This window comes from Trichomycterus rosablanca, chromosome 6, assembly GCF_030014385.1.
Source record: "Trichomycterus rosablanca isolate fTriRos1 chromosome 6, fTriRos1.hap1, whole genome shotgun sequence".
Classification (NCBI taxonomy): Eukaryota; Metazoa; Chordata; class Actinopteri; order Siluriformes; family Trichomycteridae; genus Trichomycterus; species Trichomycterus rosablanca.
This window is the reverse complement of record NC_085993.1, coordinates 23,224,612-23,248,720: the sequence shown is the minus strand read 5'-3', so window position 1 is coordinate 23,248,720 and position 24,109 is coordinate 23,224,612. Positions and strand designations below refer to the sequence as shown.

The following is a 24,109-nucleotide window of genomic DNA, read 5'->3' as shown; positions in this document are numbered from 1 at the left end:
AGTTATTTAAGAAATATTGATGCCAGGTGTTTCAGCCACACTCTGCAAATAGGATAAAAAAATCATTTATATAGAATAAACTATTTTAATAAAATAAACTACTTTCACACATTTTGCCTATGAATACCACATTAGTTTCAAATCATGATTACAATCACCTGTTTAAAATCACATCATTATTTAGTTGTTATTTTTATTAGCAACAGTTTGGGGAATGTCCTTTCCTGTTTCAGCCTGTACACAGTGTCCATTTCTTCCAAACAAATATCTGAAATACTGATTTGTCTGACCACAACACACATTTCCACTGTGTGATGGTCCATCCCAGATGCCTCCAAGCCTAGAGAACCTAACGCCACATGGTTAACATTGGGGCTTCTTTTTTGGCTGATTTTGTCTCTGTGCACAAAGTGAGGTATCTTAAAATAGACTGTGACCATGACCAGGGCCGTTGTGCTTAGTATTTGCATGTACTTTAATCAGGATTGAATGGTACCCTAGTAAGTAACAGAGATGTTCACAAGTCACAAAATATATAACTGAGTCAAGTCACGAGTCTTAAGGCTAGAGTCCGAGTCAAGTCACGAGTCAATATAATATACACAAAACATATATTGGAAATGTAGCATAGAAATAAACAAATAATATGTAAGTTCAGATAAAAAACAACAACAGATTAGCGACTGTATTTTGCCATTTTACTTAGTGCCTTTACTTTCCTAGGTACCACTTAAAAGCTTAAACTGACATTTTGTTTTAATTGCAAATTACGGCACAGCGGCCAAAATCCAAAACACAGCAAAATATACATAACCACTCCTTACCTTAGCTTATGTTGTTCCAGATGCTATTAAATTTATAAGCGTGTGTCCCATTAGGAATATAATCCGTTATTTTGTAAATGTGCTTATATGACATATATATTATAATTAAAAACCTCCAAACTTTTCCCGGTTGTGAAGTAAAACACTAACTTGTTAGAAAGCCAATCAAGCGTTTCATTGACACATCATCTGTGTGACGCTGCAAACTGAATAAATGCAAATAACAGCATTTCCTACTAAAAATTACAATCAGAAGGTCTGATTGGTTCAGAAAGCGTTTTTTTTTCAATCATTAGTGCCAATTCTGTAGGAGCATTCTATTGACATTATCAGTTCATTATCTGTGAAGTGCACTACGTAGGGTATTCCACCATTTTAAGTAGGGAACGACGCTTCATCACTATACCGGAAGCTGGCTGAAACATTTACCCATTGTGTGCGTTGTCGGTTAAGATGGCCGGAGCGTTATTAGAGAGCAGAAAATTACATGATCAGAATGTATGTATATACAGTGTATCACAAAAGTGAGTACACCCCTCACATTTCTGCAAATATTTTATTATATCTTTTCATGGGACAACTCTATAGAAATGAAACTTGGATATAACTTAGAGTAGTCAGTGTACAACTTGTATAGCAGTGTAGATTTACTGTCTTCTGAAAATAACTCAACACACAGCCATTAATGTCTAAATAGCTGGCAACATAAGTGAGTACACCCCACAGTGAACATGTCCAAATTGTGCCCAAATGTGTCGTTGTCCCTCCCTGGTGTCATGTGTCAAGGTCCCAGGTGTAAATGGGGAGCAGGGCTGTTAAATTTGGTGTTTTGGGTACAATTCTCTCATACTGGCCACTGGATATTCAACATGGCACCTCATGGCAAAGAACTCTCTGAGGATGTGAGAAATAGAATTGTTGCTCTCCACAAAGATGGCCTGGGCTACAAGAAGATTGCTAACACCCTGAAACTGAGCTACAGCATGGTGGCCAAGATCATACAGCGGTTTTCCAGGACAGGTTCCACTCGGAACAGGCTTCGCCAGGGTCGACCAAAGAAGTTGAGTCCACGTGTTCGGCGTCATATCCAGAGGTTGGCTTTAAAAAATAGACACATGAGTGCTGCCAGCATTGCTGCAGAGGTTGAAGACGTGGGAGGTCAGCCTGTCAGTGCTCAGACCATACGCCGCACACTGCATCAACTCGGTCTGCATGGTCGACATCCCAGAAGGAAGCTGACGCACAAGAAAGTCCGCAAACAGTTTGCTGAAGACAAGCAGTCCAAGAACATGGATTACTGGAATGCCCTGTGGTCTGACGAGACCAAGATAAACTTGTTTGGCTCAGATGGTGTCCAGCATGTGTGGCGGCGCCCTGGTGAGAAGTACCAAGACAACTGTATCTTGCCTACAGTCAAGCATGGTGGTGGTAGCATCATGGTCTTGGGCTGCATGAGTGTTGCTGGCACTGGGGAGCTGCAGTTCATTGAGGGAAACATGAATTCCAACATGTACTGTGACATTCCGAAACAGAGCATGATCCCCTCCCTTCGAAAACTGGGCCTCATGGCAGTTTTCCAACAGGATAACGACCCCAAACACAACCTCCAAGATGACAACTGCCTTGCTGAGGAAGCTGAAGGTAAAGGTGATGGACTAAACCCAATTGAGCACCTGTGGCACATCCTCAAGTGGAAGGTGGAGGAGTTCAAGGTGTCTAACATCCACCAGCTCCGTGATGTCATCATGGAGGAGTGGAAGAGGATTCCAGTAGCAACCTGTGCAGCTCTGGTGAATTCCATGCCCAGGAGGGTTAAGGCAGTGCTGGATAATAATGGTGGTCACACAAAATATTGACACTTTGGGCACAATTTGGACATGTTCACTGTGGGGTGTACTCACTTATGTTGCCAGCTATTTAGACATTAATGGCTGTGTGTTGAGTTATTTTCAGAAGACAGTAAATCTACACTGCTATACAAGTTGTACACTGACTACTCTAAGTTATATCCAAGTTTCATGTTTATAGTGTTGTCCCATGAAAATATATAATAAAATATTTGCAAAAATGTGAGGGTTGTACTCACTTTTGTGATACACTGTATATATATATATGACTCAGACTCAGTATATATATATATATATATATACTGTATATATATATATATATATATATATATATATATATATATATATATATATATATATATATATATATATATATATACTGAGTCTGAGTCATTTGAAACAAGTCCGAGTTGAGTCTGAAGTTGCTGTGTGTCTGACTTACGTGCAGACTCGCAGACTCGAGTCCCCATCTCTGGTGGGTAAAGCTTTTGGTTTCCAGCTACAAGGTTGTGGGTTCAAATGCCGACTCTGCCATGCAGCCACTGTTGGGAAATACGAAGGAAGAATTTTAGTGTACTGTACTGAAAAGCATTCCATCTGCCCTGTATTGTCTCATCTTATCTTATTATTTACATAGAATTGGACATGTAAAATCAAACCCCTTAGCTCTGCATTCCCACCCTTCCCTTTATACTGGCTGGTAGGTTGAAAACATGTTTATAAAGCAAGAAAAAGGCCCTCTAGGGACGAGGGATGTAAAGCTGGAGAATTCCTAAAGACAAAAGAAGGGAGGGGGAGGGTTTGCTGCAGGTGAGCTAGCAAGCCTGAACAAGACCGGTCTGATCACATTACAACAACCAGTTTGTCCACTTCTTGAGCAACAAAATATCCCTATCCACTTTAACACAATACGTTTTTCTATTTTTCTAAATGTATGGGCGAGTTTCTGATTTTGGATATACTCCAACAGCTTTTTATTTTTTTTTAATAGGAGAGAACGACTGGCCCATATAAGTTGATGTTATAGTAGCATGACAGTCGACAGATTAAAAAACATGATTTGTGTAACCTTTTACAACAGATCTAAAATGATTTAGCTTTAATAAACATTTAAATGCTTCCTGCCCAGATTCCTTCCAGCCCCTGACTACAAAAGGTCTGATTTTTAGGCAAATTGCTCAGCCGAGCGGCTCTTGTTGACTGGCAACATCTAACCCAATTCTTTTGTGTGTTTCCCTAGATTTTCTTGGTATGCTTTGATGCCTGATCCCTTTTTTTCAAGAACCTATACAGCCTCATGAGGCACTCCCACGGTGGCATGAGAGGCTGAACAAGGCAGCTGAACTGTGTAAAAGGCTTCAATGTGGCTGTTTAAATTACACTGTTCCCTTCCAAGCAGCATGCATAAAAGTTCTTTGCTGAATGGGTGCTGTCAAGGGTGACACTGCACCCCAGGCAAGTGAGATTAAAATAAGTTTTTGTTTATACTTTGCTTATTTCGAGGGGTGTGTCACATCTTTATATTTTCTGACATCATTATCTACACAGAAAGAGCAGAAGGATGTTATTTTAGATATAATTATAATATACCCTGATCAGCCATAACATTAAAACCACCTCCTTGTTTCTACACTCACTGTCCATTTTATCAGCTCCACTTACCATATAGAAGCACTTTGTAGTTCTACAATTACTGACTGTAGTCCATCTGTTTCTCTGCATGCATTGTTAGCCCCCTTTCATGCTGTTTTTCAATGGTCAGGACCCCCACAGGACCACTACAAAGTAGGTATTATTTAGGTGATGGATCATTCTCAGCACTGCAGTGACACTGACATGGTGGTGGTGTGTTAGTGTGTGTTGTGCTGGTATGAGTGGATCAGTCACAGCAGCGCTGCTAGAGTTTTAAAACATCTCACTGTCACTGCTGGACTGAGAATAGTCCACCAACCAAAAATATATCCAGCCAGCAGCGCCCCGTGGGCAGCTACCTGTGACCACTGATGAAGGTCTAGAAGATGACCAACTCAAACAGCTGCAATAGATGAGCGATCATCTCTGACTTTACATCTACAAGGTGAACCAACCAGGTAGGAGTGTCTAATAGAGTGGACAGTGAGTGGACACGATTGATCCACTCATACCAGCACAACACACACTAACACCACCACCATGTCAGTGTCACTGCAGTGCTGAGAATGATCCACCACCTAAATAATACCTGCTCTGTAGTGGTCCTGTGAGGGTCCTGACCATTGAAGAACAAGTAAAAAAAGTATGTAGAGAAATAGATAGACTACAGTCAGTAATTGTAGAACTACAAAGTGCTTCTTTATGGTAAGTGGAGCTAATAAAATGGACAATGAGTGTAGAAACAAAGAGGTGGTTTTAATGTTATGGCTGATCAATGTACAGTGTATCACAAAAGTGAGTACACCCCTCACATTTCTGCAAATATTTCATTATATCTTTTCATGGGACAACACTATAGACATGAAACTTGGATATAACTTAGAGTAGTCAGTGTACAGCTTGTATAAGAGTGTAGATTTACTGTCTTCTGAAAATAACTCAACACACAGCCATTAATGTCTAAATAGCTGGCAACATAAGTGAGTACACCCCACAGTGAACATGTCCAAATTGTGCCCAAATGTGTCGTTGTCCCTCCCTGGTGTCATGTGTCAAGGTCCCAGGTGTAAATGGGGAGCAGGGCTGTTAAATTTGGTGTTTTGGGTACAATTCTCTCATACTGGCCACTGGATATTCAACATGGCACCTCATGGCAAAGAACTCTCTGAGGATGTGAGAAATAGAATTGTTGCTCTCCACAAAGATGGCCTGGGCTTTAAGAAGATTGCTAACACCCTGAAACTGAGCTACAGCATGGCGGCCAAGGTCATACAGCGGTTTTCCAGGACAGGTTCCACTCGGAACAGGCTTCGCCAGGGTCGACCAAAGAAGTTGAGTCCACGTGTTCGGCGTCATATTCAGAGGTTGGCTTTGAAAAATAGACACATGAGTGCTGCCAGCATTGCTGCAGAGGTTGAAGACGTGGGAGGTCAGCCTGTCAGTGCTCAGACCATACGCCGCACACTGCATCAACTCGGTCTGCATGGTCGTCATTCCAGAAGGAAGCTGACGCACAAGAAAGCCCGCAAACAGTTTGTTGAAGACAAGCAGTCCAAGAACATGGATTACTGGAATGCCCTGTGGTCTGACGAGACCAAGATAAACTTGTTTGGCTCAGATGGTGTCCAGCATGTGTGGCGGCGCCCTGGTGAGAAGTACCAAGACAACTGTATCTTGCCTACAGTCAAGCATGGTGGTGGTAGCATCATGGTCTTGGGCTGCATGAGTGTTGCTGGCACTGGGGAGCTGCAGTTCATTGAGGGAAACATGAATTCCAACATGTACTGTGACATTCTGAAACAGAGCATGATCCCCTCCCTTCGAAAACTGGGCCTCATGGCAGTTTTCCAACAGGATAACGACCCCAAACACAACCTCCAAGATGACAACTGCCTTGCTGAGGAAGCTGAAGGTAAAGGTGATGGACTGAACCCAATTGAGCACCTGTGGCGCATCCTCAAGTGGAAGGTGGAGGAGTTCAAGGTGTCTAACATCCACCAGCTCCGTGATGTCATCATGGAGGAGTGGAAGAGGATTCCAGTAGCAACCTGTGCAGCTCTGGTAAATTCCATGCCCAGGAGGGTTAAGGCAGTGCTGGATAATAATGGTGGTCACTCAAAATATTGACACTTTGGGCACAATTTGGACATGTTCACTGTGGGGTGTACTCACTTATGTTGCCAGCCATTTAGACATTAATGGCTGTGTGTTGAGTTATTTTCAGAAGACAGTAAATCTACACTGCTATACAAGCTGTACACTGACTACTCTAAGTTATATCCAAGTTTCATGTCTATAGTGTTGTCCCATGAAAAGATATAATAAAATATTTGCAGAAATGTGAGGGGTGTACTCACTTTTGTGATACACTGTATATGTGTTTTTTAAAACTGTTGTATGTCAATGGCAACGTTTGTTTTTGTCTGATGTTTTTCTCAGTGTTTCTGTTTCACTTTCCTGAAAGCCATTGTGTAAGACAATCAAGATCATTTTAGAACACTGTTTGAGGGAACAGTGAGTGAAACTCTGGTCCTGCAACGCAGTATACAGAGAGGGTTGGAAATTAGAACTTGTACTAACCTCAAATAGTATGGAAAATGCAAATGCAATGTTTCTTACATTGACTTTTGTTTCATTGCAGACAGTATGAACCCACAATATTTCATGTGTTGTCTGGTCAACTTCATTTCATTTGTTAATAAACGTCCATTTGAGGCCTGCAACACATTCCACAAAGAGTTGGGAGGGTAGAGCATTTACTACTTTGTCATGTTGCCATTTCTTTTCACAACACGTTTAGGCACCGAGACGTTTTGGCACCGAGACGTTTTGGCACCGGGGATACCAAGTGATAAAGTGTTTCGGGTGTAATTTTGTCCCATTCTTCCTGCAAACACGTTTTAAGATGTGCAAAACACCACAGGGTTGTTGCCACATTTTTCGTTACAAAATTGTCCACACATTCTATATTGGGGACAGGTCAGAACTTCAGGAAGGATTTATTTCTGCAGCCATGCCTTTGTAATGTGTACAGCATGTGCTTTTGCATTGTCTTGTTGAAAAATGCATGGACGTCCCTGGCACAACAGCATAGGCAGTATACACTGATCAGCCATAACATTAAAACCAACTCTTTGTTTCTACATTCACTGTCCATTTTATCAGCGCCACTTCCCATATAGAAGCACTTTGTAGTCCTACAATTACTGACTGTAGTCCATCTATTTCTTTGCATACTTTTTTAGCCTGCTTTTACCCTGTTCTTCAATGGTCAGGATCCCACAAGACCACCACAGAGCAGGTATTATTTGGGTGGTGGAGCTTTCTTAGCACTGCAGTGACACTGACACCTGCTCTGTGGTGGTCCTGTGGGGGTCCTGACAATTAAAAAACAGGGTGAAAGCAGGCTAAAAAGGTATGTAGAGAAATATATGGACTACAGTCAGTAATTGTAGAACTACAAAGTGCTTCTATATGGTAAGTGGAGCTGACGAGAAGAACAACAAAATTTCCACCCAGGTTATACACTATGTAGCTCTGTGGTCAGACCATATAAGAACTGTTTCAACATCCAGAGAACCAGTCCATATTTTCACCATTTACACTTGGTGTAATTTAGAGCCAATTTATCTTTTACCTGTTTTAGGTAAGTGGTCAAAAAGAACATCAAGCCAAAGCCATCACACACAGTGATGATTTGGGTAAATAAACAATTAAATGGGTGGATCAGAGGAGGCTTGTCCATTGAGAAAAGAGTGGACTATCCTTTACTACATCCCCAAAAGTCATCAATTACAAAGCTAGCAAACTTATATCAGTGATTACTTACTGTGCTTCTGTTGTATTTTGTATATATTTTTGGTTGTTAGCTCACTAGTTGTAGACCACAACTTACTGCTCCTTTCAAATGTACCTGGGTTTTACATGCCTGCATACGCCCTCAGTAACATTGCTAAAATTACTGAAATGTTTGGATTTAAAATGATTTACTCCACCTTAAAAAGCTATTTAGATCAACAGCTTAAATTATATAATGCTCCACATTGAACAGGTCGAGAATGAGCACTGTTTAGTTCTACACATAAATACAGGCATTTATTTATTGTTTTTTCTCTATCAACCGTCGGGTCAACTTTAAATAGTTTACTAGCTGATTTCAGTTCCTTCCACCCCAGGAACTCAATGTTCTCATGTAAAACAGGATAGCCTTTTTTTAAAGAGCTAACACCAGAACAGAGCAAGTTGTGAAAGCAGGCTAAAAAGGTGTGTAGAGAAACAGATGGACTACTGTCAGTAATTGTAGAACTACAAAGTGCTTCTATATGGTAAGTGGAGCTGATAAAATGGACAGTGAGTGTAGAAACAAGGAGGTGGTTTTAATGTTATGGCTGACCTGACCCTGACCTGGATTAGGCGAATAGTGAAAATTAATGAATAGATGGCAATAAAGGCTAAAATAAAAAGTTTATTAATTTGATTTCATGTGTCTTAATTCCATATAGTCAAATATTCAGCTTAGCATCATACTAGATTACTTATACCATGGTTTATATACATTTAAAGCTACAGTAAGCAACTTTTAGGGGTCAAGAACTTGGTAAGATCTCTGTTGAAAATATGATTGCAAGCAACATCCTATGAGCAAATTGTCTAATGGTTGAAAGCAGTAAGTGAACATGTTTAATCAGTGACTAAATTGTGATTGTAATTATCATTATTTTAAAAAAAAATTTACAACAGCTCTGACTTAGACAATGTTTTAGGATTTTAAGAATGAATGGAACAACCTTACCAGGCTTGCTGTGGGTCCAACTTCAACCTGAAATAATCAGGAATACAACCTTAAAATAACCTCAATCTATTACTGACATTACACACTAGATACTATTTGGCAATCTGGAGCAAAAAAAAGCTAAATTACCAAAGGAACATCACATGGACATAGGAAGAACATGGTATAATCCAAACAGTCAGTGACCAAAGGTAAGGCTCAAACCTTTGTCCTCAGAATCTTCTTAAGTCAAAATGTTTGTTAATTAAACCTATTTTTCCCATAAGAAATAATGTAAACAGAATTAATCCGTACCAGACCTCCCAAACCACCCCCTTACCTAACCTTTCTAATGTCTTAAATTGTCTTTTTTGTTATAAATACAAGTATATTTTCCCTTAAATCTTAAATTATAGAATAGACATTCCTGTAATAAACAATAATAAACAACAATACACAGTAGTACTGTACATAAAACAACACACACCACATTTCAGTACAGCACGTGTGCTGCACTATACACCATAATAAATTTCCGTCTTTTTTTATAAAATGTATCTACCAGAAACAACAATAACTCTCATATTTCTCTATTATTTCCTTCTTTATTTCAATAGTGTTGTATTTTGTATGTGTAATTGCACGAAACAAAGAATATCAGCGATTTCCTTCTTCTCTCTTACTCACTGTCCCCTCTGTCTGATACACAGTGACAGCTACTGGCAGGAGTAATTATACAACACAACAAATGTAATAGTAGTTTTACATTTTCTCAACACTGCGCTTCCTCTGCACATTTTTTTTTTTTTTTTTTTACCCCTTTTTCTCCCCTTTTAGCGCATCCAATTGTTCAATTAGCATCGTGCTTCCTCTCTGTCTATGCCGAACCCTGCCCTGACGGAGGTGATTGAAGCTAACCCGTATCCCCTCCGAAACACGAGCAGCAGCCAGATGCATCTTTGCCACCCACACATTGACGAGTTTGGCGCCACCTAGCGTTGCATGAGGAGAGACACACCCTAAGGGCACCCTCTCCCATCTCTGTGTAAGCGCCTCCAATCAGCCGGCAGAGAACGCAATCGCATTCTGACAGAGAGAGACCCACATCCGGTTCTTTGTCCCACCCCCCACATGAGCAACCGGCCAATCGTTGCTCATATAGCCACTCAGCTTCGAACCGGTAAAGCAAGGCTGGATTCGATACCACGCTCTCAGAATTCAGCCCTGGTTGCAGCTCGTTTCTTTTTACCGCTGCGCCACCTGAGCGCAATTTTGTTCATACGTTAAGTTGAAAAAGATCGTTCGTAACCCGAAATGTTTGTATGGTAAACCGTTCATAACTCAAGGGTCTACTGTATACATCTAATTAAATAACAGAAAAAGGAACGCTATATAAACATTAAATATATGTTTTATATAATTTATATAAACATAAAATAAACATTACAGCAGTGACAAAAAACAGTACAGTATCAGACATTTCGGCATTTAGCGGGCGCTTTTATCCAAAGCGACTTACAGTTGTGACAGTATACAATCTAAGCAATTGAGGGTTAAGGGCCTTGCTCAAGGGCCCAACAAGGGCAATCTGGCAGTGGTGGGGCTTGAACCGACAACCTTCTGATTACTGGTCCAGTACCTTAACCACTAGGCTACAACTGACAAAGTGTGCAATGAAGATGTACAGTGCACTGACAGACTTCAAGTAAAAATAAATAGGTAGTAGATAAGGTGCATATGTTCCTTGACTGCATAAGTAAAAAATGTGGGAAGCACATGTGATGTGCAGCATGTATGTTAAAATCCATGTGCATTCTGTTAAAGAGGAGGGATGTGGGAATAGTCCTTGTTTAGTATGGTAATGACTTGGGGAAAGAAGCCTGTGCTGTGAGGTCTGTGCTAGCCAAAAATTATAATGTAATTTAAATTTAAAAATGGACATAAAATTAGTCAATATCCCTTTCATATATTGGTGGTCACTACAGTGGACAGCTGTTTAAAAGTCATTATTTTTATGTGCGCAGATCTTACTGTTAGTGATGCATGATAGCCTTTTAAGGGGACGTTACCAAAAAAGTCTGTATCGCGCCACCATGTGGCCAATAACTGCAAGTGCAACAAATCATATGGTAAACCAAAATGGCTGATGGAAGATCAGAAATTCCATCTGCTTTGGGGATTTCTGTAAAATTCTTCTACAAAAGGGCATTCTTTCTGGTAAATAAAATGTGAGCACAAAAAATAACATCTAAGGAGCAATGTTATTTTCTATAATCAGTAAATTAAATAAATAAAGTACCAAATGTATTTTTCTCTAAATTTATATTTTAGTGAAAATACGCAATCAGGTCAGTGCACTGAGAATGTGTGCAGATGTAGTTTTGTGTCTCTGTGATGACATACAGAATTGACAGTTTTTGTTTGTACTATTCCACTCCTTCAGACACTGCAACATGTATAATTAACAGGCTACTGGGAGCACAGCTGAAACTAAAGAGTGAAAAGCAGCTCAAAGAAGAAGGGAGAGATGCTTTCTCTGTTGTCAGCAACACTGAAAACATTACGGTCAAAAGATGGTTCAGTGATCCACATTGCTACATCCTGTGTTGGTCAGTCCCCACAGGATGTAGCCCAGAGATGGAAGACCATGTACTAGCCAACACTACACTGGTCCCCCTCAGTTCCTTTAGATTAGAAATGTATCTTGTATTTATTGTAGTTATTGTATTTGTTGTACTGTTTTACATCTGCACTGTGTATTTCATTGTTGCACTTGTGTTCTGTGTTGCACCCTGGTCCTGGATGAACGTTTCGTTTCAATATGTACTTGTATATGGCTGAAATGACAATAAAGCCTCCCCTCTCTATTTTTCATTGCCAGTCCAGGACATGTTAAAACATGATAGCATCTGTTGTACATCATTAAAAGTTTCTATTTTATTAACTATTAAAAAAATTGTTTCATTCATTGGGCTGTTAATTAAATAATAATCAGTAAATCTCCTGAATGGATACATGAATAACTCTTAATGGATTACATTTAAAATAAAATAAATTCAATCATTTTAAGTTCAACCATGTAGAAAAAAAATTATAATTAATGCATGAAAGGGTTAATAAAACATTTTTTTTTCTGCCTCAATTAAGCCTCTCTATCTGTATACTCTTACCACTTTTACTGGACTCCTTTTCAGCCTCTATGCCCTAAACTGGTGTATAGACACTTTCCAATGTTGCAAACCAGTTTGTAGAAAAGGCCATAAAGGGCAGATTAGTCAACACACTCCATAATTCCCACAACACATCTGTATATACAACTGATTTAGAAAGCACTTACCCCTTGGCATTTTGCACACTTTATTGAACTGTGGTTTTAATTTATGAATAGATATTACTGACATTTCACCCATTCATTTACCTTTAATTTTATTTGTAATGGCAAAAAGCTCCAGTAAGTAGTCCTATGCAAGATGAAACCTGTTGGACAATTATCTCTGCAGCATCTTCTAAATCAGGCCTTTACGAGGTACTTTTTAGCAGCTGGGACAAAGAAAATAACTTGTAAAAAGACAAAGAGACTAGGTATAAACAAGCATAATAAAAAATTGTGTGCTGATGGTCAACGGTTTCAAATAAAAAAAAAATAGCAGACAGAAAACAGAAAGCGGTGACTCCCCCTTCGAGGTACTTTGTTGAAAACAGCAATCCTATTTTAAATAGAATTTAAATGACGGCTACAAAGCTGAACAGAGTAAATAAAGAAAAACAGACAAACCTCTGCAATACACCCCATTTCAACAAGAAAATGATTTATTATTTTAACAAAATATGAAATTAACACAGGGTGATCATAGTCATTATGTGGCAACACAAATTTACATATACCAATGAAATCAAACCCAAAGGACCCTGCAACAGAGTATTGGCAATTTTTTCCCATGTAAAATATGGGGTGTAGGGAGGGGGTGTTCCAAACCAAAACATTAATGATTATAATAAAGTAAACCAGAAAAAAAATCCAAAACAAACAATAAAAAGACAAACAAGCAGGCCAATCTCTGAGTTTTAGTTTCAAACAATGGAACACTTAAAAGTTAACAAAAAAAAATGAACAGAGGTCAAATGTATTAAATTATAATTTTTGTTTTAAGAATTCCTAACCATTTTTCACAAATGAATTAATCCTTGCGTGCATTAACACTTAATGCATTCTTAGTTATCCCATGTACTATAAACTTTCATCAATATTCCTCCAATTTAAGATCATTCAAATGGGACTTAAGTGTACATCATCTCAGCCATGTGTGACATCTTTTTGGGGATGTATAAATAATACTCCATGTAGCCTGAAAGATCCTCTATAGTGACGTCGTCTACGTAGGCACGAGCCTGTTCAGAACAGGAGCGTGGTGAGTTGGATGTCGATGATGCATTTTCCGTTCTGGATGAATGAGCTACATCTGGATAACTGGGCAGCTTACTTTCACATTCAGAAATGACATCACGAAGGCCTGTAAACGAGTAGACCTCCACACCTCGCCAGCTGGCACAGTGGCACTCGTTACTGCCACACGGGCAGGCATCACTCTCCTTGGATTGCCACAGGGATTTAAAGTCAGCTGCTGGGGTCTCGGTGTTCTCTGAAGAAGTGTCAGACCGTTCGTTCTTTTTCTCCGAGTCATTCTCTCTGCTTAATGGTGCAATGTCTTGTTTTGGAGAAGTGATCTTGCTTTTTAAAGCCAAGCTGGAGTCATAACCACTGGCACCAAAGACAGGTGAATGTGCACTAGAGGACAAAAGCTCCTTCTTAGCAGGGACGAGTGATGAGGCTCCAGCATCCTCTGGCTCTGCAGGGCTTTTGTGTTTGAGTTTTGATTTGGAGCTACAGTAGGTGAATTTAGGGGGGTGCAGGATGGGGGACTTGGACCTCCTTCGTCTCCTTACTACACCCCTGGATGGCTTACGGGTGCACCTGTACAGAACAGTGAAACACAATGAAAGCCTGCACAAAATAAAAGCACAACAAATTTATTTTATCATTTCAAACATCATCAGCCACTGCAGTTTGCTGAGTCAGTAAAATACCACAAAGAGAATCACAAGATTTAGACTTAACATTAAAATTTCATAAAATCCTTATAAAAATTAATGGATGGGTAAAAGCTCTTCCTCTGTAACACCTGCAGCTTTTTGGCAAAGGTGGAAAGAAATAAGATCTCCAGTGGCATACCATTTGGCTTGACACACGGTCCCTTTAAGCATTTACATTTTCTGCATTTAGCAGTCGCTTTTATCCAAAGCGACTTACAGTTTACAGTCTAAGCAATTCAGTGTTAAGGGCCTTGCACAAGGGCCCAACAATGGTAACCTGGCAGTGGTGGAGTTTGAACCAGCAACCTTCTGCTTACTAGTCCAGTACCTTAACCACTAGGCTACAGCTGTCACAATGGCGAAGTAATGGATCAAGAGGTTGCTTAAAATTACTGACCCCAAGTACAAGCTTCCTGGCCATAAATACTTTACAAAGCAGGCTGCCTACACTGTACAATGAGGTTCAAAATAGAAATTCACATTAGTTCATTTCTATTTTGAACCTCATTGTACAGTGTAGGCAGCCTGCTTACACTAACACGCTACTTCAAATTTCCACCACCAAATTTGTAGTCGAGCAGGACATGCCAACCAGACATGAGCCTTTCTGTATATTTAATTGAGGCCAGGAATGTAAACTGTTATTGCCTGCAAGCTTGCTACTTTCCAAATTATCATACAGCTGAGATTATCACACAAGAACTGCGAGATGCTCTAAAATCTTGAAGACTACAGGAACAATAGCAAGTCTGTGTCAAATCAGACAACGCAAATAGAGTTCTTTCAGAGGTGGAGTCCCTTCTGGCTGGCCAGGGCAGCTCAGAGCTTGACATAGCACTGCCTACACTTGAGGAAGCAACAGGACCTCCTTATTCAGCATTAGGAATTCCAACACATCAAAAGGACCATCAGAATCAACAGTGGAGAAAAGGAAAAAGAAGACCAAACCTGGCAGTTTTTTAAAAGTACATCCTACACTACCGAATCACAGAGAGATGCCATTGAAATGGAACTGTCTACCTACTTACAGCTTGCTAAAGTAGATGGGGCAGAAAATACACTGTAATGGTGGAAGCATCATGAAGCAATGTTTCCAAAGCTCAGCCATTTCACAAAAAAATCTCTTTGTGTACCGACCACCCTTTCTGAAAGGGTGTTTCAGCTCTAGTTGTAATATTGTGACATGTCACATGGCATCTTTGAAACCAGACACCGTTGACATGCTCACATTCCTGTCCACCAACATGCGCTAAAGACTAGAGAGACACAATGCACATCTTTTCTTATACTGCACTGTTAATACTGTTTTTGTTCTGCTCGTTTTCATTTATGTACAAAAACTAGTTTTTATTTAGGTAGGACCTACAAAATAGTTTATGTTTGCAGCAATCAACCTTACTTACTTACAAAATGTATGCTGCAATTGTCTAGTGTTTATTATTATTATACAGTTTGATAATTACAATTATAAAACAGCATTTTAGTTTTACAAATAAATACTGATACTTTAACATTATACTGTGATAAGATTTTCATCGTATCGTATTGTATCATATACAGTATCACCATTTATTAAAAGCAGGTTGAGATATGAGGTTTTTTGTTGTTGTTTAACAGTATGGATCAGCAGGTTAGTAACTTGGCTAATTTAGTTTAAACTGCCAGATAAAGTTGCCAAATGTTGCTATAGTACATGATCATTTTATCAATGTTCAGTTACATCTTTGTTTATTAGGATTTTAACGTCATGTTTTACACTTTGGTTACATTCATGACAGGAAAGGTAGTTACTTGTTACACACAAGGTTCTTCAGTTCACAAGGTTATATAGAACACAGTCCAGGACAATTTAGTATCTCCAATTCACCTCACTTGCATGTCTTTGGACTGTGGGAGGAAACCGGAGCTCACGGAGCAAACCCACGCAGACACGGGCAGAACATGCAAACTCCACACAGAAAGGATCCGGACCGCCCCACCTGGGGATCAAACCCAGGACCTTCTTGCTGTGAGGCGACAGTGCTACCCACTGAGCCACCGTGCCGCAGTTACATCTTTGATGATTTCAGTTACAAGCTTTTTAAACAGATTTATTTATGCAATGTCTTTTCTTAGCACATACCAGTTCAATAGGAATACACACACCCACACACAGATCACAGATGAACAATAAAATGCATACTTTTCACTTCATTTTGGTTATTTATGTTGGTTATTTGGTGTAGCAAATTGGATAAAAATTTCTGAAACATTTTTCATTTTGAGTGCAGAGAGCATTTTTGAACATGTGTACCAGGTAAATAATCATAAGGGGGTCGTCAACATATTTGATTTGGCATGGTTTTTATGTCGGATGCCCTTTGACACAACCCTCCGCTTTAACTTGGCTCGGGACCAGCACTAAGGGTGCACTGACAACACACCGCTTTTTCACAAACGCAATGCTAGTGCCTGTGTCTGATTTTAAACTGGGCCTCGTTCTCACAGTGCAGAAGACCAGATTCACAGCCCTAAAACCTGGCTTTGCTCCTGCACCAAAAGGGCGCTGCTCTGGAACTGTAAATCTGTAAAGTTGTGGGCAAGTCAGACACTTAATTTATTATTTTTTTTAATTTTATAGTAGACTCTAACAGTTGTGGGCCCAACAATGGCAAGTTGGTAGTAAAAGGGCTTAAACCGGTGATTAATGGTTCAGTATCAGTACCTTAACCACTGAGCTACCATGGAAAGATGACAGTTTAAGTGGTAAAAGCCATAAGAACACTTTTTCCAGGCACAAACAGCACCATATTACTCAATGTCCAGCTGCATGGGGCTGCAGTGCTAAGTTGTGGTTAATCGTGCTGCAATCTGAAAATTCCAACAATTAATTTTTAATACTAAAGATTGTGTTTAAAAGGAGTACGCTAGCACGCTATGCTACTTTAAAATGCTGCTAAATGCTAATGCTAACACCCTAACTTAGATTTACTGTTCGGGAATCCCATTGTTTGCTGTTTTTTGGATGATTTTATAAACTAGTACTTGTTAATTATTGATCACACAGTCAGACTGTATGCAAATAAATACTGATGCCATATGTATGTATACAGTCAACTGTATGTACTGCTATCTTCTACTAGATAACAGTGACCTCCAAAAAAGTGGCTCACATCCTGTTACCTACAAGTGTGTCTCTCTCGCTTGGTGCCAAAGCCATTGTTGAGTCCAGGAAACCTGCATTTACCTTAAGAATCAGCTTATGTTCACACTAACACCAGCATTTTTTATTGTGGAAAATCACAAACTGTGACTATTACTATTTTGCTTACAAATATGGTGCATAAAATATCTTACCCATGCCAGTTCTCTTTGGGGGAAGTAATTTTGGGTTTGGCTCCTTCTGTGATGACTCGAACTCCCGCTCCGGATGCTAAGGCCTCACACACAGAAACTGCGGCCGCAGAGCTGGAATGACGCATTAAAACAATTAGCTTTCCATATATATTAGCACACTTTCTATTTGTACACACAACCACATGATTGTTCATAACAAATAGTAAACACTAAAAGCACAGCATTTTCTTTAGTTAGAGTTTGTAACTTAGTCTATAGTTATAAGATAAGATTCCTTTATTGATCCCAATGGGGGAAATTCGAGTGTTACAGCAGCTCTAGTACAGTGTAAGTACAGTAAATAGAGTAAATAAAATAGAGTAGAATCAAATAAAAATAATAAAAAATATATTAACAATGACAAAAATAGAGTAGAAAGAAAGAGCAAAAGAGCACAAAAAAGCAAAGTAGGTAAGAGCTGCTGCAACAGGCTGCTGATCACTCCATTTCTGGGACATCACTAGTATTAAAAGACTGTCAACAACAGTATTGAATGTTACCAAGCCTGTTTGTCTACATTCCCCATAAGATAAGCGATCATTGGAATACTTATTGTGACAAGCATGAAAAAATGAAATTTCGGCCACAATGAAATTTCCAATAAAACAAAACACAAATAATAATGAACCTTTCAGCATCCACCCGCAGCTTCTTAAAGGCAGTTTGTAGAGTCTCCTCCTCACACACTTTCTCGCCTGTCTTCACAGTGACCATGGTGGTGCCTTACAGGGCCTCAGAACTGGAAAAAAATTGTTATCGTAAGTTATTACAACCAAAGCTGATAAAATGCAATATAGTTTTCCAAACATAACACACTCATAAGTTGTAGCTTATGGTTTATAGCTTATAGCTCAGCGGTTAAGGTACTTGCCTAGTAATCAGATGGTTGCTGGTTCAAACCCCACTACTGCCAAGCAGCCACTGCTGGGCCCCTAAGCAAGGCCTTCAACCCTCAATTGCTTAAATTGTATTCAATAATAACTGTAAGTCGCATTGGATAAAAGCGTCTGCTAAATGCCAATAATGTAAAATAAGTTTAATAAAACTGATCAAACTGGTCAACAGTCAGTGCATTACAGAGCCATAAAGTGCTGCATTAATAATTAGTTCCCAAAAATAGATGTTGAACATCACATGGTGAACATCACCTAGACTAAAGAATTTTCTGGTGAAGGTGGTAGTTTTTAAAAGTAAAAAAAAATGCATATGAGGAATCAAACAGGAGTCAGAACTGTACTGATACTTGACTGTGACAATTTAGTATTTAAATTTCATCTCAGCATTTGGTTTTTTTTTCCCCAAACATGCATGAAGATCACTGTTCCATACACATACAGTGTACTGAACAATAAATGCTTTAAAAATGAATCCTTAGACCTGAACATGTGTAAAACACTTTAGGTGAATCTATGATCTGCTTTCGAAGATCCATACAGAAATTTTGGACCGTTTGCAATGCCTGTGGCTTAGTCTAATAAGTGCAGACAAACCATCTACACTTACAAGGTTATGAAGGAAAACACAGGACAATAATAAGCTTCTTTCTACAAAAAGTATGTTCAGTCACATAAAAGAACCACTGCAGAACTTGAAATCCAGAGAATCTCATGACATAGATGTGTCTAAATCTTTAAACTGTTTAATAAAAACAAAAAAACAAAACGTCACCTAAATGCATTCTCGTTTAGCATCTAGATTTATTTCAATTATATTTAAGGTAATAAATCAATTAAATACCACTGAAAAAATGCTTGTTTTTTATATTATAAGAAACATAATTAAACAAACTGCAATAATGATGCAAGGACCTGTAACATTGTGACAAACAGAAAAACAATGTCTCCACTCCAAGCAACTGTTGTATTGTTTTATGGTCGGTGTTTCCTGTTTAATATGACTTAAAATATTATCTCACACAACCTAAATCTCAACTCAATAATGTGCAACACTGGCTATTAAATTAAAACTAGTAACGTTAGCTAAATGCTAATCTAGCATGCTAAATGCTAAACTGAGCAGTAGCTCGTTCAGGGTAAGCTTTACGTCCCAAAAATTACTATTTACAATTAGACAGAAGGAAATGGAATAATTAATACTCACAGCTCGAGGACTCCAGGCTTAATGTTTTTAAAGCCTGACATCAAACTGCAGCAGGTTTCACGCTAGCTCGCTAGGCTACTTAAAATGCTAATGCTAACACACTAGCAAACTTGGTCTATTAGATTTACAGTTCGGAATCCCTTATATTACAGTGAAATTAACAAATATGTAAATACGACACTGACTATTGTAATAAGAATCTATTTGGTTCTAAAGTAATTGTATACGGTTACAATTTAGTGAAGAAATAACGCGCTGTAGTTTTAGACTCTTGTAATTGTTTACACTCGAGCTGCGCACAGTGACTCTGCAGCAGCGCATATTACTGTGACGTAGAACACACACAGATTCGTCACTTAAGAATTGCGTATTTGTTTGGTAATATAAGGAATTGTAGTCAATTTTGGAGTCCATGAGTGATACCGCAAGTGCTATTTATAGCAGTGTTTCTCAACCTTTTTTTATTTTGAATGTTTAAAAACATTCAAAATCTCAAGTCACCCCAGTTTAAAATGTATTAAAAAACTTACACTCTGCATCCCTCGGACTGCTAACACACAAAAACACTACAGGGAAGAGCAGGCACGTGCACAGACATTTTTGGGGGCAGGTGCTCAAGCCAAAAAAAAAGGAGGCACACCGCCAAAATTATTATCTAATCAAATAACTCAAACTATCAAATTGCATAAATAAATAAAAAACAGACAAAAACAAGGCCATATTGTGTGCGCTTTTTAATATCCAAACAACTGATACTGATACATCTCCCTAATTTGCTTTACTGGTAGATGGCCTAATCCAGGATAAAAGAGAGCTGCTACCCTGAGCTGCCTGCTGTAGCTCCTTTTCTTTCTGCTTTTGTAACTTTTCTTTTCTTGGCATTATGCTGCAAAATTTGTAAATTAGATGAATCAATGTTGTGCATAATAATCAAGAGTACCTTACTGAATCCCCATAAAGGGTATACATCATTTTACTGTTTTCTGACAGAGTTGAAACATTACACTAATAATATACCATTACTAGTATCAATTTACCTCACCAGACTGTCATGTAGCTCAACTTAAGACCTACCTTTGATTCCAAATCAGAAACCCACTTTGGGTACTTAATGTTAACAATGGGCCTATTATTATGCCAATAAAATCAAATAGACAGCTAAATAACATTTTCCTATTTATTCATCATTTTTTGTACGCTGTTCTATTTTATAGAGCATTATGTTTAGCCTTCTACATATATTAGTTTGTAATGTTAATTACCTAGCAAAATTATTCCTCATTTGTAAACCTCAACTGTTGAAGTATAAATGCTTGCATGAAAATAACTCCTTGACTAAAGGTGACTTTTCCTACACAGCGTTTTGGCCAGAATGCTGTAATTATAAAATATTGTATGTTTGTATCTATTTTCAACACTTTACTGTGAGAGCTACTTGACTTGAAATAAATAACAATTAATATTTATTTAATTACTAAATAAATATTTGTGTGGGACATTAATGAGTGTATATTAAAAATAGTTTGACATTATTATAATAAATTATATTAGAGTTTAATAGATTTATTTGTCTCCAATATAAAAATATTATGGATTTATTGATCTTAACTCTAAATAAAAATAAAATAAAAATAAAGGTATTATCTATAAAACAAGGTTTGTAGGTTGTGTGGAACATTAATATGTGTATATAAAAATAGTTTGGGTTTATTATAATAAATCATATCAGAGTTTAATAGATTATTTTAGTTACAATATACAAGTATTATGGATTTACCGATTTTAACTATAAATTAAAATAAAATTAAAATAAAAGCATTATCTATAAAACAAGGTTTGTAGGTTGTGAGGAATATTAATATGTGTATATTAAAAATAGTTTGACTTTATTATATTAAATTACATCAGAGTTTAATCGATTTATCCCTGATATACACTTGTTATGGATTCATTGATCTTAAGTATAAATTAAAATAAATTAAAAATAAAAGCATTAATTACAAAACAAGCTTTGTTGGTTGTGAGGAACATTAATATGTGTTTATAAAAAATAGTTTGACATGATTCCATTAATATATTAAATGATTTGAATGGATTTATTTCTCTGTAATAAGTGCACAGTAAATGTTTTCTACGTTTTTCTGTTAGTTTGATGGCGCTCCCTAACACGCCGTTAGCTGAAGTTCGCGCTTGATCAGCGGTTTCATTTTAATCTTTCTTTAAATAATTACATATAACCTTAAAATTATTATAAAATAGTTTTTGTAGTATGTAGCCTACTTTAATCTGTGTAAGAATTGTAAAATAAGTAGGTGTTGGGTGTTTTTTCAACCATTTATATAGATCGGAATAGCGAATGTTAAACGAATGTTGAATATTAAACTTAGCATTCTCCTGTAAAATGTTTATGCTTGTCCTTTTTTTTCTTCAGGCTTTCCTATCAAAATAAGTAAGATTTTAAACGAAACAAAACTAGTGAACTTGTCTAATTTGTAAAACAGTTAAGCTGTCTTTAAATTCTCTGCCTATCTGTCTGCTGCACTTTGTTACACTCCACCTTCATTAAATATGACAAACATCAGTAAACAGCTGGACAAGGCTTTGAAATCACGTATTTCATGACTCATGAGTACAGAACGTGTAGGCTGGAGGAGGAGGAGGGGAGGGGATCAGATCGGGGCAGAATTCTCACAAGAACTCCAATAAATGCCCCTCAGATATCAAAACACTTTTTGGGGGGGGGGGGGGGGGGGGGGTGCTTGACCACCACTAGGGGTCTATCTGTGCACGTGCCTGGGGAAGAGACGTACTGTGGTTGCATTGCATTAAGTTTCAGAAAAATCCTCTCTTGTGCAGAGATGTGCCTGTGTTTGTTTCTGCTTTAAAACATACGTGCCATGAACCAATCAGATTTAACATCATTAAACAAGTTCATAGTTTATTTCTCAATTATTTGTCATTATCCCACTAGCACTGCTCATTGTCTGCATGGTTTCTCTGTAGCTCGGTTACGGCTCTCAAACTTAAACTCAAAAGAAGCTTTATTGGCATGACAAATAAGGACATTCGTATTGCCAAAGCAAGTTACAGATAAATAATAAAAATAACAATAAAAAAGAACAAATATATACGAAACAGATACATGTGCAAAAATATAAAATAGAATAAAACATTAATAAAAAAGTGCAAAATTATAACAATAAAAATTATAATATTTACATTAATGAGGTAATTACCTCTCTCTCTCTCTTTCTCTGTGTGTGTGTGTGTGTGTGTGTGTGTGTGTGTCGCTTGCTCTCTCCGCGATACTGAAAGTGATTTGAATTTCGACAAAATAAACAGCTCTTATCATGACTGATTAATTCCCTCTACTGATGGAGGCGGAATGGTTGAATTACAGCCGATATATACTGTATATTATAACGGCTCCCAGGGGCGCGACTCGGTTCCTTTTGTTCATTTTAAAGAGCCGTTCAATAGAATCGGATCGTTTGCGAACGTCTCATCACTATAGGCAACGCACGCAACCCGCGTTGACGTTGTATCATGAAGAAAGGGGCGTGTGAGATGTTTGAGGCGGCTAATGGTCTACATTTTCATGATAAGTTGACTTTTTTGTATTTTAAATTTATTTCATTTTCAATATCAGTAACGTCAGAATATTTTTGACGGCACCCCTGACGAAGCCAGACGGCACCACAGGGTGCCACGGCACCCCGGTTGAGAAAGGCTGATTTATAGTCCCTAGCAAACACAACTATGTGGCTACGATATTTAATTTAATTTGTCTTTTTGGACATTTCAAACATTGTATGGGTTAAAAAGCTGAAATGAAATGAAAATGTAAGTGTTGCAACAGCGTTGTTCTGTAATGTCTTATAGTAACAATTTGAGTGAGAAATAAACTTAATAAAGCCTGTTAATACACTTTATGTACCATGTATGTCTTCTTTTCAATTGCCATTTAACTAATATGCACAAAATAAATAAATACTGAGTCTGTGTATATTTCACACTACACGACTAGATCTCTTGTAATCAGGAGTCGGTGTATATTTCACACTACACGACTGGATCTCTTGTAATCAGGAGTCTGTGTATATTTCACACTACACGACTGGATCTCTTGTAATCAGGAGTCGGTGTATATTTCACACTACACGACTGGATCTCTTGTAATCAGGAGTCTGTGTATATTTCACACTACACGACTGGATCTCTTGTAATCAGGAGTCGGTGTATATTTCACACTACACGACTGGATCTCTTGTAATCAGGAGTCTGTGTATATTTCACACTACACGACTGGATCTCTTGTAATCAGGAGTCGGTGTATATTTCACACTACACAACTGGATCTCTTGTAATCAGGAGTCGGTGTATATTTCACACTACACGACTGGATCTCTTGTAATCAGGAGTCGGTGTATATTTCACACTACACGACTGGATCTCTTGTAATCAGGAGT

At 38.2% G+C, this 24,109-nt stretch overlaps 1 protein-coding gene across 1 annotated transcript; it reads right to left on the bottom strand.

Annotated features, from left to right (window-relative positions):
• Positions 1 to 12,866: 12,866 nt before the first annotated feature.
• On the bottom strand, positions 12,867 to 19,942 carry oser1 (oxidative stress responsive serine-rich 1). The gene is made up of 4 exons (XM_062996730.1): positions 19,641 to 19,942; positions 18,169 to 18,279; positions 17,502 to 17,612; positions 12,867 to 14,046 (listed from the first exon to the last, which is right to left on the bottom strand). Exons 2-4 carry the CDS (start codon positions 18,252 to 18,254, stop codon positions 13,353 to 13,355), a joined length of 891 nt encoding a protein of 296 aa, XP_062852800.1. The 5' UTR covers positions 18,255 to 18,279; positions 19,641 to 19,942; the 3' UTR covers positions 12,867 to 13,352.
• Between the last annotated feature and the right edge of the window lie 4,167 nt (positions 19,943 to 24,109).

Excerpts from the sequence above, each read along its gene's own strand:
- oser1 (XM_062996730.1), bottom strand. The coding sequence starts at position 18,254 with ATGGTCACTGTGAAGACAGGCGAGAAAGTGTGTGAGGAGGAGACTCTA. Across the intron at positions 17,613-18,168 it reads CTGCGGGTGGATGCTGAAAG|CTCTGCGGCCGCAGTTTCTG; the intron begins GTTCATTATTAT and ends GCGTCATTCCAG. Across the intron at positions 14,047-17,501 it reads CCCAAAGAGAACTGGCATGG|GTGCACCCGTAAGCCATCCA; the intron begins GTAAGATATTTT and ends TGTTCTGTACAG.